General features: G+C 44.9%; 1 protein-coding gene across 1 annotated transcript in view; it reads right to left on the bottom strand.

The window, feature by feature from the left end:
- The window catches only part of LOC126170917 (uncharacterized), a 374,584-nt gene that overhangs the window by 234,947 nt on the left and 120,052 nt on the right, over positions 1–19,585 (bottom strand). Inside the window, exon 2 of the mRNA XM_049920759.1 lies at positions 16,726–17,027. Within this exon, the coding sequence (XP_049776716.1) occupies positions 16,726–17,023 (298 nt within the window). The 5' untranslated portion in view covers positions 17,024–17,027. The remainder of the gene's footprint in view (positions 1–16,725; positions 17,028–19,585) is intronic.

The following is a 19,585-nucleotide window of genomic DNA, read 5'->3' as shown; positions in this document are numbered from 1 at the left end:
TCGATATTTTCGAGAGAGAAAAACTTGCTGTTGCTACGACTGGTCTATTCGGCTACCTTTCTTTGAAATTTTGTTTCGAAGTGCAGTAACATACGATTGTGAGATGGTAAAGTGGAAGAATAAAGACACAGGAAAGTGAATCGGCAGAATCGGCTTGTTGTTGAGACCAAACACTTGCGAAAACTCCTTAGTCACAAAGAGAACACAGGCCAGATGAAGCCTGTTGTTTCAAATAACATGCTGTGGAAGGCTGCCGCTTGGTACCAGACATCTCTAGTTCTTGTATTCTCAGCAACGATCTGAATGTGACATGACTCACCTGTGTTTGTAACGAGTATCCCCAGGATTTATGTTCCTGATTTGGCTCAATTAGGTTTCTAATTTTCTAATGAATTCTTATTGACTTTCAGCATTTTGTACTTGATATAGAATCTTTTCCTAATCTTCCACTTGCGAGGTACGTACGAGGTGTGTTCAAAAAGCATCGGAAGTTGTGGAATTTAGCGGGCTGTATTAGTCCGATCCGCGCTGTTTTTCATTTTCATTTTCATGAGTGAAACAACACTGATAGCCATATTAAATGTTTAGTCTGTCGTCAGTTGTAAGGAATGTTATATGTATTTGCTTACGGATGGCCGTTTTAGAATTGTTTTAAAAATCGAGCAGAAAATTTACATTAAATTTTGCTATGAAAATGGAATAGGATGTAACGAAGTTTTATAAACGTTGAATATTGCTTCAGGTGAGACTGCAATGAATAAAATAATGGCTTACTAGTGGTAGAAGCTTTCCCAAGATGGCCGTGAAGAAGCGTTGAAGACGCTGGACGCTCCATCACTTCAACAACCGATGAAGAAGTGGCAAAAATGAAATAAATGATAATGAACGATCGTCGAATCACAATCATAGCAGTTGATGATGTTGGTATATCGATTGGCTCATGCCATGAAATACATTGTATTTTCGGATGTTTTGGGTATGAAACATATAAACTTTTCATGGCTTTTGCACCACGATGATTCGTTTGATCACACTTCATTGCTTGTTCGTGAATTTTTGGCAAAAAACAACAATGTAATGTGGCACAGCCTCCATATTCGACATACCGTATGTGTCTTTTCTGGTTCTAAAAATAAAGAGAATCTTAAAGGGATGTCAGTTTAGAAGCACACATGAGATTAAAAGCTCATCGCTTAAAAAGCTGAGTGCTGTACCAAAGATCGAGGTCGAGAGGTGTTGCGGAGATCGGAAGAAGCCCTTGCATTAATGTACAATATGCAATGGAGACTACTTTGAAGAAAATAATATTAATGTAGATGAATAAATGAAATTATTTCCAAAAAATGTAAAATCCCAAACCTTTTTGAAATGTCACATGACTTCCTTTCCGTTTGTAAATTATGAACTGCATCCAAGATGGCGGCTTCCAGGTTCCCCTCCGTGTTAGTAACGTAGCTTCAGAGGTTTTCCTCTCACCCGTATCGTAATTCTTGATTTTAAATTTCTTTTTAACCGGATACTTTTGTTTTGAAAGGGTGGTTAGACACCTTTACCTCTCGATCAGAGTTATCGTAGATGTGAAGTCACTGTGTGTCTCTTCGTTATACGTTCCAACGACAATAACTACATGTTGCTGCTAATTGGTCAATAGCCAATCCATTTTTTTTTCATTCTTATCTTGCTATTATATTGGGACTGTGCTATCCATAAATAATGTAGTTTCTGATGCACATATTTCTTACGTATTATATTATTTGTTGTAGTGGGAAGAGAGTCATAATAGGACGAAAAAACGCCACCATTATATGTAGCAATGCATGAAGAAATATTGTTGGAGAAAGATAAGTATGTTACAAACGGAGCGGCGACACATCGTTAACTCGGTGTTTAATATATGCATCCAGTACAATATCCTCACAAAAGGGCTACTCGGAATAAACAATTATTTGAGATACGCCTTCATTATCACCATCATCTACGTACATGGATTAGGTTCGAGGAACCTGTTCCGTGGCTTTAGCTTCTTAGCGTAATCGATTCCTGGGCCGACTTGCGTTTCTTACCCCTTTCGGTATGTGCTGTAAAGCTTTTTTTTGTATATGTGCCTTGTCGTATTCTGTTTGCATGTTACATTTATGGCTGAACGTATTGCATTCTTCTTTTATTACAAATATGTTATGCTCATTTCTAATAACTTAGTTTCTTAATCTATCTTCGTCACTATTCAATTTATGTCTTTCTTGTTTGTTATCCGTAAAGTAGCAAAATTCTAAAGACAAAATTTTATTTCCTAAAGAAAAGTTTAATAAAAGTGTTGTCTTTATAAACTGTGAATGTTGTTTATGTGGCGCGACCCTCCCGCTCAACAGCAATTGCTTGATTAGGGTGGATTGACCACCACAGTACAGTTGATGGTTTTATGGAATTTCAATGGCGTTTCTTCAGTTGTCTCTTTGTTTAATATTCTTTTTACTGTTCCACAGATGAGCTGAAATTTTGCTGTTTTACTCGTTTGTTCGTTACGATGAAAGGAAATGTCGCAGCACCAATAGATAAAACCACTTACTTAGTCGACTAAGTTGTTTTCTATATTTTATTGCACCTGTTCTCTTCCTCGGAACGCCATTTTCTTTTGTCTTTCCTATAGCCAGCAATTTAATCAAGTGAGTCGATACAGCTGTCACAAATTCGAAGAATTTCATGTTTGCCATCAACGGTACTGTGGTGGTCAATCCACCCTAATCAGGTAATTGCTGTTGAGCGGGGGTCGGGCCACACTATTAAACTATTCTTTAGGGAATAAAATTTTATCTTTAGAATTTTTGTGATAAGCTAAGTTAGCAAAGAATCCTTACAAGCACGGGTAAGCGCCCTATTGAAACAACAACATTAATCTTTAAACAGGTATTAAGTGATTCGCAAGTTATTCTGTACACAGTAAAGCTCGCAAAACGAGACTACAATAATGAGATAAAGTTTTACTATCATGGATATCACAATTTTTTAAAATAAATACAAACAGATACACCCCTTCGTGACACATTTTCAAAACATGTGACGTCACATGGGCACGGGCTAATTCAAGTAGCAGAAAGGGGGGGGGGGGGTGTCCACTGGACCCAGACCAGAGGCGGCTAGACCGAGAACCCACAGCAAGCGGGCGAGCTGGACAGGGTGCCGCACACAGTGCACTATAACACACTGAAAAAAGGTCTTAAGAGCCTGTGCTACTACACAGTTTCAGAGAAAGGGTGGGGGGGGGGGGGAGGGGAGAAAACGACTAACATTAATTCCTCAAACGTAAAATAAAAAATTCAAATGGCTCTGAGCACTATGGGACTCAACTTCTGAGGTCATTAGGCCCCTAGAACTTAGAACTAGTTAAACCTAACTAACCTAAGGACATCACAAACATCCGTGCCCGAGGCAGGATTCGAACCTGCGACCGTAGCGGTCTTGCGGTTCCAGACTGCAGCGCCTTTAACCGCACGGCCACTTCGGCCGGCCAAACGTAAAATAACTACGATGTATAAAATAATAGCCCATTTCACGAACATTGAGATAAAATAATCAAGGGTGAACAGTAACTAATGCCCTTGACGTAACATTAAAGAACGAGGGCAAATAGCATAATACCAAGTCAGCTTAGAAATTTAAACTACACTAGTAGGTTAACATAAGCTCACCGAAACTGGGCAGCTCATTTTAATAAACAGTCAAGTAAGACTACCATTTCACTGTTTACGAGTGACCAAGTAATGCAATTAGATAACACAGAACGTACAGATTCAATGTTAAGCCTGTGCTTTGAACCAACTATAACAACGTCCACACAGCTTAGTGTACCAGGAAAGATATTACAGTTTCACCATACTGGCTTATGCCGTCCGTCAATCCGAACAACAATAGTACCAATTAATACACCTCCCTTACGCGGACTGTACCACATCACAAAATCCAGATAAATCTTTAACCAAACACAATAACACGTGTTTACTTAAACAGCACTAAATAGAGGGGACGTTTTGGTTGTCAAGACGACAGTTTCCAGTCATGGTGCCGATACTTGGGAAGCAAGGATAAGTATAATATGCGCACCAAAAACATGACAAGCAATTTTGACCAAATCTTTTATGAAATCCTTTACAGATCCAAATCAGGGCCGCACGATTCGATTCGGGTAATGTGGCCGAGTCCAGTTCCCACACTACAAGCCAGGTTCGGTCTTGCAAACGTGTCAAACACACCACAACCTCTCCGTCGTGCGCCGGCCTGCTCAACCTCGCTCCCTCTTATTCTCCAGCGCCGCGCGGCTCTCCGGCTGTCCCCTTTCTAGCCCCCACGCCCGTCGCGGCCAAAAGCCGCGTCAAACGGCCGAGCCCAAAGATCACACCTTGCCGAACCGATCGATCAATCGATACCAGCCGGCACGGCTCATGTACAAATGTATTATTTACCTTCTACCGGTTTCAGTGGTAGCGATACAAGAAAAACAAACGAATAATGTAGACACAGAATAAAGCAAATAAGTTACCAAGTTGATCAAAATAAACGTGTGGAAGAACTTGGAAAGAAAAGCAATTTGAATATGTGATGAGATATGGCAATTGCAATTTTCATGTTGCTAATAAACTTGTACAACTTTCAACTATCAATGAAGTGTTTAGTCATTAACTATAAGGCACGAAGTCATAGTAGAGTGGTACCTTAAACCTACACAGTATAGTTTCTGCGATCTAAGTGAGACATTGGCCGAGTTCTGGGTCACGAAGTGCCTGAGGTCCAGGTTATTTTAAAACCGTGATCTAGGTTGTAAGGTGCTTGTGGCTGAGGTCTAGGTTGTGCGAGGCCAGAAGTGTAGATTTGTGTTGTTCGTCTCTTACGCAATCTTGCAGAGATAGATACTTAGGTCAGTTTTGTGCTGGTATCGAAATCATGACTTATTATATGCGATCTGTAAACGTTTTATAACTGTGATGGTTTTCAGTTTATCCAGTGTAAAGATAAAATGCATATCCAGTTACTGTACGGCTTGCTTGTCCGAAAGAACAGGCACCACGCAGAATCGGCAGCTGTGAAACATCATATGAAAATTGAAGGGTGTCACTAGTGCCAGCTGCAGCGGGACATTACGCGGCATGGGTACCGCAATGGGATCTCCTGCCTAATAGACAGAAGCGTTAACCACAGAGCCATCCGGGACACAGCGGTATAGGAACAGCAAGGAATATTTCGCCATGCCTCACGGCTGATCCATATTCCTACGGAGCGCTACCTATCCGCAGTCCGTGTCCATTTTACTCACTGTTCGCTACTCTGAGAGTTCCGCAGGAGGTAGGACGTATTTGTGCATGCGCACTGAAGAAAGAGGATCCATTGCCCGGCTGAGCGTATCAATTGTATGAACGCGTGGTGTCTGTTCCTTCGGACATGTCCTACATTGATTGAAAAAAGCGCACGTATAGATTAACCCTACCAGTTCCGACAGGAACACAAACGGTAAAACAGGTCGGTCTCAAACCTTCTGAACGGCAGATCAAATCTCCACACGGGTATCCAGTATTCACATTTAAGTTTTCAGTGGTTTCCGTAAGTCGTTTAAAACAAACGCCTTTCAAAAGGACACGGCGGATTTCCTTTGCCATGTTTCTCTTACCTGAGCTTGTGCTCCACCTGTAGTGTCCTAGACGTCGACGGGACATTAAGGGCAGAAGGTATCTCGGAAATGACGAAAATACGAACTTCATTTTTATTAGTGATTATGACCGTTTAAAGTATGCTTTGTGAGAGTATAAAAGTATTTTGTACCAATCCTTATTTAAAAACCCAAACGTCAGTTTAAATGGCAGCTTGCACCGTGAGGGGCAACCACTTGTTGCTCTGTGGCTTCTCTTTCTTGAATTTATAAGCCTAGGGACTTTTTTTCCATTTATTTGAGCTTTCAGCTATTAGCTACACGGATTGTTGTATTGCATTTCCTATAGCAATAAAGCAACATACGTTTTTTTCTGTTCTGAGCAAAGAAATGCCGAGGTCGACCTCCAGAACTGTCAAGGAAAGGTCTGGAGCACCTGGAAGATCGAAAACGGTGAATATGAGGAAAAATGTTAGATCTGTATATGGCACAGATACTATTGGAAATGGGTTAACAGTAGAGAAAGTCTTATTTACCATTATAAACTTAGCAAGCTCTCCACATAAAAATTCATAAATACACTCCTGGAAATGGAAAGAAGAACACATTGACACCGGTGTGTCAGACCCACCATACTTGCTCCGGACACTGCGAGAGGGCTGTAAAAGCAATGATCACACGCACGGCACAGCGGACACACCAGGAACCGCGGTGTTGGCCGTCGAATGGCGCTAGCTGCGCAGCATTTGTGCACCGCCGCCGTCAGTGTCAGCCAGTTTGCCGTGGCATACGGAGCTCCATCGCAGTCTTTAACACTGGTAGCATGCCGCGACAGCGTGGACGTGAACCGTATGTGCAGTTGACGGACTTTGAGCGAGGGCGTATAGTGGGCATGCGGGAGGCCGGGTGGACGTACCGCCGAATTGCTCAACACGTGGGGCGTGAGGTCTCCACAGTACATCGATGTTGTCGCCAGTGGTCGGCGGAAGGTGCACGTGCCCGTCGACCTGGGACCGGACCGTAGCGACGCACGGATGCACGCCAAGACCGTAGGATCCTACGCAGTGCCGTAGGGGACCGCACCGCCACTTCCCAGCAAATTAGGGACACTGTTGCTCCTGGGGTATCGGCGAGGACCATTCGCAACCGTCTCCATGAAGCTGGGCTACGGTCCCGCACACCGTTAGGCCGTCTTCCGCTCACGCCCCAACATCGTGCAGCCCGCCTCCAGTGGTGTCGCGACAGGCGTGAATGGAGGGACGAACGGAGACGTGTCGTCTTCAGCGATGAGAGTCGCTTCTGCCTTGGTGCCAATGATGGTCGTATGCGTGTTTGGCGCCGTGCAGGTGAGCGCCACAATCAGGACTGCATACGACCGAGGCACACAGGGCCAATACCCGGCATCATGGTGTGGGGAGCGATCTCCTACACTGGCCGTACACCACTGGTGATCGTCGAGCGGACACTGAATAGTGCACGGTACATCCAAACCGTCATCGAACCCATCGTTCTACCATTCCTAGACCGGCAAGGGAACTTGCTGTTCCAACAGGACAATGCACGTCCGCATGTATCCCGTGCCACCCAACGTGCTCTAGAAGGCGTAAGGCAACTACCCTGGCCAGCAAGATCTCCGGATCTGTCCCCCATTGAGCATGTTTGGGACTGGATGAAGCGTCGTCTCACGCGGTCTGCACGTCCAGCACGAACGCTGGTCCAACTGAGGCGCCAGGTGGAAATGGCATGGCAAGCCGTTCCACAGGACTACATCCAGCATCTCTACGATCGTCTCCATGGGAGAATAGCAGCCTGCATTGCTGCGAAAGGTGGATATACACTGTACTAGTGCCGACATTGTGCATGCTCTGTTGCCTGTGTCTATGTGCCTGTGGTTCTGTCAGTGTGATCATGTGATGTATCTGACCCCAGGAATGTGTCAATAAAGTTTCCCCTTCCTGGGACAATGAATTCACGGTGTTCTTATTTCAATTTCCAGGAGTGTATAATGCTTTGCTGCATGCTGCTTGCAAAGCAGTGGCAGAATAATCTATGACAAATGCTGTCAATGTATTAAAGACTCAGTGAGTGCAATGAAACTTCAGACTGTTTCCCGTAACTTTTGTTTATTCTAGCCTAATGTACTCTTCCTCTGAAACCATATATCCCATAGTAATATTCTAACAGTCAGTTGTCTTAGTACACGTGCATGAAGTGACACTTTTTAGCTTTCTAGCTATATTATAAAGGAAACTTAAAACTGCAATTTTCATATACTAATTTGAAAAAGAATGTCAGATTGTTATCGAATAGTGTATATGTATGTGAAGAAATTTCAGTGTTCCACTGAGAAAAGGAACATTGGAAATAGTTTAATATGGCGGAGACACAAGATACGTTGTTCTCTGAAACTCTAATCAAGCTACCTTCCACTAAACTTTCTAACCCGTAAATATCATCACTTGAAGAACAAGACGAGATTTGAAGAGGATGAAGCAAGGAAGGAAAAGTCACTCATAGCTTGTAAGCGGTCTCACACTCCCACTGTTTCTTTGCTTACGTGCTGTCGGCGGAGTGCTTGCTGAAAGGCGTTATTTTCGTGGCAGGAAAAGGCGAGTGTGCAGGTAAAAGGCGAGACGTCTTGCTTGAAAAGTTTATTTAAGAGAGAACGGCCGTTCAGTAGTACCACCGTTACAATGCACAGCGTTTTAAGAGTCCGGGCACAGCTTGTGGTCAGTGAGCAAGGTCTGAAAAACTGTGCGATGATTGTAGTCCACAAACTTTGTTTAAAATCGCGGGGACCGACCGAGGTGGCGCAGTGGTTACCACACTGGACTCGCATTCGGGAGGAGGAGAATTTGCAGAATGGCCCGCAGAGAATTGATGAATGGTGCAGACTCTGGCAGTTGACGCTTAACGTAAATAAATGCAACATATTGCGCATACATAGGAAAAAAAATCCACTACTGTTCAGCTACAGTACTGATGAAAAACAGCTGGAGACAGCGTCTGCCATAAAATACACTCCTGGAAATGGAAAAAAGAACACATTGACACCGGTGTGTCAGACCCACCATACTTGCTCCGGACACTGCGAGAGGGCTGTACAAGCAATGATCACACGCACGGCACAGCGGACACACCAGGAACCGCGGTGTTGGCCGTCGAATGGCGCTAGCTGCGCAGCATTTGTGCACCGCCGCCGTCAGTGTCAGCCAGTTTGCCGTGGCATACGGAGCTCCATCGCAGTCTTTAACACTGGGAACATGCCGCGACAGCGTGGACGTGAACCGTATGTGCAGTTGACGGACTTTGAGCGAGGGCGTATAGTGGGCATGCGGGAGGCCGGGTGGACGTACCGCCGAATTGCTCAACACGTGGGGCGTGAGGTCTCCACAGTACATCGATGTTGTCGCCAGTGGTCGGCGGAAGGTGCACGTGCCCGTCGACCTGGGACCGGACCGTAGCGACGCACGGATGCACGCCAAGACCGTAGGATCCTACGCAGTGCCGTAGGGGACCGCACCGCCACTTCCCAGCAAATTAGGGACACTGTTGCTCCTGGGGTATCGGCGAGGACCATTCGCAACCGTCTCCATGAAGCTGGGCTACGGTCCCGCACACCGTTAGGCCGTCTTCCGCTCACGCCCCAACATCGTGCAGCCCGCCTCCAGTGGTGTCGCGACAGGCGTGAATGGAGGGACGAATGGAGACGTGTCGTCTTCAGCGATGAGAGTCGCTTCTGCCTTGGTGCCAATGATGGTCGTATGCGTGTTTGGCGCCGTGCAGGTGAGCGCCACAATCAGGACTGCATACGACCGAGGCACACAGGGCCAACACCCGGCATCATGGTGTGGGGAGCGATCTCCTACACTGGCCGTACACCACTGGTGATCGTCGAGTGGACACTGAATAGTGCACGGTACATCCAAACCGTCATCGAACCCATCGTTCTACCATTCCTAGACCGGCAAGGGAACTTGCTGTTCAAACAGGACAATGCACGTCCGCATGTATCCCGTGCCACCCAACGTGCTCTAGAAGGTGTAAGTCAACTACCCTGGCCAGCAAGATCTCCGGATCTGTCCCCCATTGAGCATGTTTAGGACTGGATGAAGGTCGTCTCACGCGGTCTGCACGTCCAGCACGAACGCTGGTCCAACTGAGGCGCCAGGTGGAAATGGCATGGCAAGCCGTTCCACAGGACTACATCCAGCATCTCTACGATCGTCTCCATGGGAGAATAGCAGCCTGCATTGCTGCGAAAGGTGGATATACACTGTACTAGTGCCGACATTGTGCATGCTCTGTTGCCTGTGTCTATGTGCCTGTGGTTCTGTCAGTGTGATCATGTGATGTATCTGACCCCAGGAATGTGTCAATAAAGTTTCCCCTTCCTGGGACAATGAATTCACGGTGTTCTTATTTCAATTTCCAGGAGTGTATATTGCCGTAACTATCCAGAGCGTCCTTAAGTTGAATGATCATACAAAGCAGATAGTGGGAAAAGCAGACACCAGACTCAGATTCATCGGAAGAATCTTAAGGAAATGTAACTCATCCACGAAAGAAGTGGCTTATAAGGCGCTTGTTCGCTCGATTCTTGAGTATTGTTCATCCATCTGGGATCCCTATCAGGTAGGACTGATAGAGGAGATAGAGAAGATCCAATGAAGAGGGGCGCGTTTCGTCACGGGATCGCTTAGCTGACGAGAGAGCGTTAAGGAGATGCTAAACAAACTACACTGGCAAACGTTACAAGAGAGGCGTTGTGCATCACGGAGGGTTTTATAATGAAATTTTGGGACAACACTTTTCAGGAGGAGTCAGACAACATATTACTTGCACCCACATACATCTCGCGTATAACAGTCAATACAGAGGATTACCGACAATCATTCTTCTCACGCACTATTCGCGAGTGGAACAGGGTTGGAGGGATCAGATAGTGGTACCGAAGGTACCCTCCGCCACACACCATTAGGTGGTTTTCTGAGTATGATGTAGATATAGATGTAGAGGACGGTTCGCACCCGCATCCCGCCATCCTCATTTAGGTTTTCCGTGATTTCCCTAAATCGCTTCAGGTAGATGTGTGTATGTTTCCTGCGAAAGGGCACGGCTGCCTTCCTCCCCCCTACTCCGATCACACGGATGACCTCGCTGTTTGGTCCCCTCCCCCGAATCAACCAACTAACCTGAAACTGCGAAGTCTCACTGCACTCTTTCGCAGTTGCAAAGGAACATTCACAACTGTGCTGAAGTGCTTGTTAACAAATTAAATGATCACATGAACGTCTAAAGAAATAGCCAGCTGTAATTAAACAATACAGAAAGAATTGCTGAATTGAGAACGACAAGAAATAGAAAGCTACATTAAGGCCATATCGTGCAATTACAATTATTAATCTTTACACCCAACGGATCAGTACGTATGTATTATACCAAGTTCAGGTATCTGTTTCTGATAATCATGCGTAGCCGGCCGCGGTGGCCGAGCGGTTCTAGGCGCGTCAGTCCGGAACCGCGCGACTACTACGGTCGCAGGTTCGAATCCTGCCTCGGGCATGGATGCGTGTGATGTCCTTAGGTTAGTTAGGTTTAAGTAGTTCTAAGTTCTAGGGGACTGATGACCTCAGATGTTAAGTCCCATAGTGCTCAGAGCCATTTGAACCAAGCCAATCATGCGTAAGTAGCTCAGTTCTGTATGTATATTGTAGAGTTGCTCTCTGCAGTCTGCACAAACATTTTTCATGAGAAAAGTGTGGCACAGTTGATTTATAGGTTTCTGGTCTACCGAATATGCAAAAATATCGAGTGTGTTGATACCATTGATGTCATCGATATGGCGGACAGGAAATACTCACCAAAACCTAATATGCGTATAATAATTGGCATAAGAGAGCTATAGCTATGCTCGTGATAGCGTTTCATTTTCATGTTCTCATCACACATTGACAGAAAACACCGTCTCCTATTTCGCAACTTGCAGAGCACTAGTTTGTGAACAGAAAGGGAAGTCAGACCCGGATCAAATCCTCGCGGTGGTTAGGACAGCAGTCCGTTCGCCGACCAAGTGGATGTTAAGCATTTTGCCATGCCCGTTTAGGCTAATTCTGGACTACTCTCACATCTTCAGCAGAATAAAAGCGATACACGAACAGTTAAAATGTGATCACATGTCCGCAGCTCGTGGTAGTGCGGTAGCGTTCTCGCTTCCCACGCCCGGGTTCCCGGGTTCGATTCCCGGCGGGGTCATGGATTTTCTCTGCCTCGTGATGACTGGGTGTTGTTTGCTGTCCTTAGGTTAGTTAGGTTTAGGTAGTTCTAAGTTCTAGGGGACTGATGACCAAAGATGTTAAGTCCCATAGTGCTCAGAGCCATTTGAACCATTTATTTTGTGATCACATGGAGAAATGTAGAACAAAGTTTGCACAGTTCATAGACAGACAGCGCACACGACTACCCTCCCTTAGGAATCTGACGACTGCGGCGACAAGAAGAGCATCCGGCTGCAAAGTTAAATAAAATAAATTTACAAATTTTGAATACAGCGGAGCCCATACTAGACGGGATTAATGCTAAGAAGCAAATCATACAATGACAGTAAAATCCGTCGTTCTCTGCAGACGGAAGCTATTGTCTATTGTCGGACAAGACGTACTGCGCTGTAGAAACATTGAACATACGCCTCCGCTATATCAGAACAGAACCATTTCTACACGATCCAGTCACGTTAATGACTAATGTCACACCGCCTATGTTAGGCGTCAACGTGCAATAAACACTCACAGACGGCCAGTGGCACAACTAGCAGTGGAGGTTACATAAAGCATATCATGGGGACGCCATAATGCAGAAACGCAGGAATTTATTTGACGTCCAAAAGGTCATGATCATTGAATTTGGGGACAAGGGTGGAAGCATTTCAGTAACGGTTAGGTTTGTAAACCGTTTGCATGCCGCGGTGGTTAAAGTATACCGTGCATGCAAAATGGCGCTATCCAAAGCCGGCGCCGAGGCAACTGTGATGCACAGCGAGCCATAGATGATAGTTGTGAAAGATGGCTGCGGAGATGTGTACAAGCGAATAGATGTTCAGCTGATGAGCAGCTGACCACCCAGATGAACCAAACGGCTACCAACAGCGTCTCCTGAACGACCGCTCAGTGACCATTGCGCGTTTGGTCCTCAGCAGGAGGCACCTGAACCATGCACCCATGCTGACTGCGGTTCATCGGCGATGAAGACTTGAATTTGTGCTTCAATAACGCAACTGAACGTCCACTCAGTGGCGACAGCTGGTATTTTCAAATGAATCACGTTTCATGACCCATAGGACAGATGGCCCTTGGCGTGCACGCCATGGAACACCTGAAAGGAAACATCCTGCAACCAGTTTGGAGCTTTACGATCTGGGTAATGATTTCATGGCATTCCCTGTTTTATCTCGTCATTCTGGAAGCACAGTGGATCCTTGGGGATCATTTCCAAGCCTAATTGCATTCTGTTTCTCCTCAGCAAGATACCATCTACCAGCGGGACAATGCAATGTATCATGCAGAACGCATGTACGTGCGTGGCTCGAAGAGCACAAGGATGAGTTCACCATACTAAAGCCAATCGAGAATCTGGTGGACCATCTCGATCGGCCTGTTCGCGCCTTGGATCCTCAACAGAGGAACCTTGCGCAGCTGGTCACGGCGTTATCCGTACCTTTCAGAAGCTCACGACACTCTCCCTGCAGCTCGTGCTGTTATTTAGGTTGTGGCAGGTGATCAAATGAGTATGACAGGGCAGTGTATGTCGTCCACTCTACTGGGAAGATATGCGCCGATCTTATAGAGCTGATAGCGACCTTTACAATATCCACGCACAGTTCTTTCTTTGGATGCTGCAACACTTATCTCGGGCTCCTAAAAACGAGGTATCATCTCTCCTATAGGGGCGGGAAGCAGTTGTGGTCCTGTGGACGGAATCAACTGGACACTCGTCTGACGACATCTTGAAACAAAGAAGACAGAAAAACTAACTCATGATGATCGGAGCTGCGCCGCTGCCAAGTAGGCGTCTTGTCTTCGTCAGTGCCGTGATATGGTAAGAGAAACCATGACCGACACTGAGCCGTTGAAAGCGCATGTTTCGCTTTAACACTGTACGTGTCAATTGTGTGAACTCACCAGCAAATTTTTCTTTCCCAAGGAATCTTTCACTCTACAGCTTAGTGAGCGCTTTTTGTAGCTTCCTGGCAAATTAAAACTGTGTGCCTGACCGGGACTCGAACTTCGGTCCTTGCCTTTCGCGTGCATTGTTTCAACAGACAGTCACACAGGCACGTCTCTCGGCCTATCCTTGCAGCTTCAGCTCTGCCAGTACCTCCTCCCTATTTCCAAACTTCGAAGATGTCATTTATTATATGGCTACCAGTTTCGGTGCTCGAGTGCACCATCTTCAGGCCTTGACGCTGAAGGGAGTTCGAGTTAACCCCTTCAGCATCAGTTAGGGCCTGAAGATGATGCACTGAAGCACCGAAACAGGTAGTCATAAAATCAGTCACACCGTAAAGACGGCTGTAGGTGTTCCAGTTTATTACACATGGGGAAATAGTTCTGCCACAACTGAGATGTCGTTTCCAGAATTGGAGAAGAATTGGCTGACATGAAGGTGTGAGGAGGTGCAGTGAATAGGGTCTGCTTAGCTTAGTCGATAAGGGTGTTGCCTGCGAAAGGCAGGGACTGGTTCGGCACAAAGTTTTAATCTGTCAGCAAGTTCCGTAGTTCTTTTTTATTGATTGTCAAAACGAATTTATTTATTATGGTTTGTTGTTGTTAATAAAGAAATGTATTTTTGGAATGAGATTTTCACACTGCAGCGGAGTGTGTGCTGATATGAAACTTCCTGGCAGATTAAAACTGCGTGCCGGAGCGAGACTCGAACTCGGGACCATTGCCTTACGCGGGCAAGTGCTCTACCATCTTTTTTTCCTCTTCTTTTAGTTGACCTAATTTTGTTCTATTCGTTGAATTTGTTAGGGGTGAACGTCCGATGACACCCGTTCAGGTTCTTTGTTGATCCGTTTTTTTTTTTTTTTTTTTTTTTTTTTTTTTTTTTTTTTTTTTCAGAGGGTAGCTAACACTCTGACCGAACACGCTCAGCTACTGTGCCAGCACCATCTGAGCTACCCAAGCACGACTCACGACCCGTCCTCACAGCTTCAATTCTGCCAGTACCTCGTCTCCCACTTTCCAGACTTCACCGGATCTCTTCTGCGAACCATGCAAAAGGTCCCGAGTTCGAGTCTCGGTCCGGCACACAGTTTTAATCTGCCAGGAAGTTTCAAATGTATTTTTGTTTGTCTTTTTACTGAATCATGGATCATTTTTAGAAAGAGCAAAACACTGCATTATAATTCGAACTTATTTCGTTTACGTATTTTGCATTTTTCAAGTACGTCTAGCTTCATTCTTGAGGTGCCACTTGCAAAATTCTCGTAATACTCTGAATACCATCCGATGTATGTTTTGTGCTTCGCAAATGATGGTAAAAAGCATTATTGTAATTTGGGATGATACGCGAAGAACAAAACATATAACTGGTGGTGTTCAGAACACAACGAAACTTCTGCACTTGGCACCTAAACAGACGAAGTAAATACTTGCAAAATGGGAAATATGTAATCGGAAGGTAAGGGAGCCTTGTCGATTGATGAACGAACAGTCCAAATTTTATTTTGCTCTTTATAAAAATGATCCATGATTCAGTAAAGCAGTTACCTAATGAGACACCAGTAGTTTATAAAGTAGTGCGACAATGTCGGATACCTTTATCGGTACATCATCTATGTATTGAGTTTCGAGATTACGATCTCTGAGAGACAGAGCGTATGGACACATGATAAATAATTGTAGGCGCATGTCAGGTTTTTACGTACAGACAACTGAAGACACCTATCGAATTTTGACGCATCACGACAATGATAATAAAGTTAAGTAACATTTGAGACGTTGACCTATTGTAAAAACAAATGAGTTATGCACAGTGAAATATTAAAAATGTTTGTACGTCGTAAGTGATTTATAGCACTGCTATAATCTGTGCACACAAAATTTTTGAAAATGCTGTATTTCATGTTTTGTTAACAACATTGTACCTTCTAACACAAGTAATTCTTTGAGAATGAACGAAAATGTTCCAGAGTATTCATTCGAAAAAAAAATATTATTTTCAACCATGACGGAAACCTTAATTAATAAATTACAGAGCCGAAATTTTGTCGATGGACTTAGCATTCACTTCGTGTGCAACCTACTGGGTGGTTGTAATTAAAATGTAGCCACTTACAGACGTATGACAGCGAAACGTGGCTGTTATTCTATTGCGTTAATGCAGGACCGATCCACGTCGGAAAAAAATTAGTACCAGTTTTGGCCAACTGTTGCAAATCTGGCACTGTGAATGCAAGAAAGACGTACAGAAATGTTTCCACATGTAATGGATGAGGAAGGGGACGTGGGCAGAAAAGGTCACACAAGTGAGGAAGGCATAATGCTGATTTTATTATTAAGTGCGGCTTACACAGTGGTCCCCTAGGTGCTGTACAGCACTAGATTTGCACTTGGTTGCCATAATTCGAACTTATTTTTTCCGGCGTAAATCGGTTCCTCATTAATGCATTAGCATATCTGCTACGTTTCGCTGTTATAGGATAATTACAGCCCAGACTGGACCTCGATGAATAGCTGCGCTTTAATTATAACCACCTGGTTCAAATGGCTCTGAGCACTATGGGACTTAACTGCTGAGGTCATCAGTCCCCTAGAACTTAGAAGTACTTAAGCCTATGTAGCCTAAGGACATCACACACATACATGCCCGAAGCAGGATTCGAACCTGCGATCGTAGCGGTGGCGCGGATCCAGACTGTAGCGTCTAGAACCGCTCGGCCACACCGGCCAGCGATAACCACCTGGTACGAAGCTGCTGGTATATTTGTGGCAAAGTACAGCCCAGCTATCTGCCGGAGAAGAGATGGCGCGGTGACTTTCCTCGCACAGAGAGGCTGTTGGCACAGAGCAACCCGAGTCAGGCCTCACCTTGGGTGTAGTTGAGGGGCGGTTGCGGGTCGGCCGCCAGGTGGCCGTAGCGGGGGCCCGTGCCGTGCGGGTCCCACAGGAAGACGTAGTACAGCGACAGCATGATGGCCGCCATGGACACCGACATGACGTAGGCGAGTACGGTGAGCAGGCGCAGCAGCTTCTTCTTGCCGCCGCTGGGCTTCTCGTACAGCTTGCTGTCCTTGTTGCCGGGCGCGCCGCCCGCGCCGCCCCCGCCGGCTCCGCTGCCGGAGCCCTCGCCCCCAGACGAAGGGTCCTCGCTCGACGGCTCGCTCATGGTCCTGCGGCAATTGAAAGCCCGCAATCAGTTTCTCGAATACGAGTGGCAGTCACGAGGTTTTAATTATCACACAGAAAAAAATGAAATTTGCAATCCCAAAGAAAGCAGGTGTTGACAGATGTGAAAATTACCGAACTATCAAATTAATAAGCCACGGCTCACGAATTTTTTACAGAGGAATGGAAAAACTAGTAAAAGCCGACCTAGGGGAAAATCAGTTTGGATTCCGTAGAAATGTTGGAACACGTGAGGCAATACTGACCCTACGACTTATCTTAGAAAATAGATTAAGGAAAGGCAAACCTACGTTTCTAGCATTTGTAGACAATGTTGATTGGAATATTCTCTTTCAAATTCTGAAGGTGGCAGGGGTAAAATACAGGGAGCGAAAGGCTGTTTAAAATTTGTACAGAAACCAGATGGCAGTTATAAGAGTCGAGGGGCATAAAAGGGAAGCAGTGGTTGGGAAGGGAGTGAGGCAGGGTTGTAGCCTCTCCCCGATGCTATTCAATCTGTACATTGAACAAGCAGTAAAGGAAACAAAAGAAAAATTGGGAGTAGGAATTAAAACCCATGGAGAGGAAATAAAATCTTTGAGGTTCGCCGATGACATTGTAATTCTGTCAGAGACAGCAAAGGACCTGGAAAAGCAGCTGAACAGAATGCAAAGTGTCTTGAAAGGAGGGTATAAGACGAACATCAACAAAAGCAAAACGAGGATAATGGAATGTAGTCGAATTAAGTCGGGTGATGCTGAGGGAATTAGATTAGGAAATGAGACGCTTAAAGTAGTAAAGGAGTTTTGCTATTTGGGGAGCAAAATAACTGACGATGGTCGAAATAGAGAGGATATAAAATGTAGACTGGCAACGGCAAGGAAAGCGTTTCTGAAGAAGAGAAATTTGTTAACATCTTGTATAGATTTAAGTGTCAGCAAGTCGTTTCTGAAAGTATTTGTATGGAGTGTAGCCTTGTATGGAAGTGAAACGTGGATGATAAGTAGTTTAGACAAGAAGAGAATAGAAGCTTTCGAAATGTGGTGCTACAGAAGAATGCTGAAGATTAGATGAGTAGATCACATAACTAATGAGGAGATATTGAATAGAATTGGAGAGAAGAGAAATTTGTGGCAGAACTTGACTAGAAGAAGGGATCGGTTGGTAGGGCATATTCTGAGGCATCAAGGGATCACCAATTTAGTATTGGAGGGCAGCGTGGAGAGTAAAAATCGTAGAGGTAGACCAAGAGATGAATACACTAAACAGATTCAGAAGGATGTAGGTTGCACTAGGGACTGGGAGATGAAGAAGCTTGCACAGGATAGAGTAGCATGGAGAGCTGCATCAAACCAGTCTCTGGACGGAAGATAACAACAACAATTACTTTTATGCTTCCAGAATGACATTTCCACTCTGCAGCGGAGTGTGCGCTGATATGAAATTTCTTGGCAGATTAAAACTGCGTCCCGGACAGAGACTCGAACTCGGGACCTTTGCCTTTCGCGGGAGAATCCTCTACAGTCTTTCTTTTTAATGATGTGTGAGAGCGGTCGAAATATTGACGCGATGAACAACTTTTGAAAGGCAGAAGACTTTGTATTCAGGGCAGCCACAGCCTGGATATATCATTTTGAAGATAAAACCGCTTCGGCTGTAGGTACTTTATTTTTGAGCACGACCGGCTTTGTGGCATTATAGCTGCATCATCAGGGGCAGTAAAATCAAGTCATGTTCTGACGAAAAAAGAGAATGGGATTGCCCAACGTTTACAGTCAGCAATTTTTCGCTATGTACCGGATGTCAGTTATCAAATAGCATTAAACAACATAGGACGCTCCCGTGATGCCAGTACCTGGTGAACTAACGGGTTCCCATATACCGAAAAAGTGGCCAAAAACCGGCTGTATATGATCATCTACGAGATTATTTAAAATTAATCGGCACCGGTCCTTCATTTATCATCGCAAGCGCTCGCACTAGATGTGTAATAACAGGCGCCTATTATTACACTCAGAAACCTCAAGATTTTCAGCTTACGAATCCGGCCGTAATACAATAAATGTGTAGTAATAAAGATGAGGTGGTTTTCATTAATCTTAAACTGCAGATCTCTTATTACATTTAATCATTTACCTAAAAATCAATATCAAGAAAAGTTCGACACTCTCAAACAGAGCTCACCATCATTTTGAAGGTAATACGGTAGCGGTGGCGCATGTATAGAGGAATAATTTTTGAGAATAGAAGATACATCAGAGCACTGGTTCTAGAAAAAATCTCGGAATTTCAAGGATCAGCATTGAATTTTGCATGTCAGTGCAACTAGGTTTCATAATATCAGCATGTATAGAACATCGGTTGGGCAATAAACATTCAAAAATTAACATCTAAGAGTTAAAAAGCAGAAAGTTTCGGAAGGTGGCGTAATGTAATCTTTTACCACTGTTGTTTTTCTTTCGCAGTAAAGTAATATTTTTTATTTACTAAGGTTTATTCTTTCATGCGCCTATCCTCTTGACTGTAAGTCCACACACGTTCACTGACGTGCAAAAGGAGAATA

The sequence above is a fragment of the Schistocerca cancellata genome, chromosome 1 (genome assembly GCF_023864275.1).
Source record: "Schistocerca cancellata isolate TAMUIC-IGC-003103 chromosome 1, iqSchCanc2.1, whole genome shotgun sequence".
In the NCBI taxonomy this organism is placed as follows: Eukaryota; Metazoa; Arthropoda; class Insecta; order Orthoptera; family Acrididae; genus Schistocerca; species Schistocerca cancellata.
Note: the sequence above shows the minus strand (reverse complement) of the source record. Positions and strands in the feature narration are given on the sequence as shown.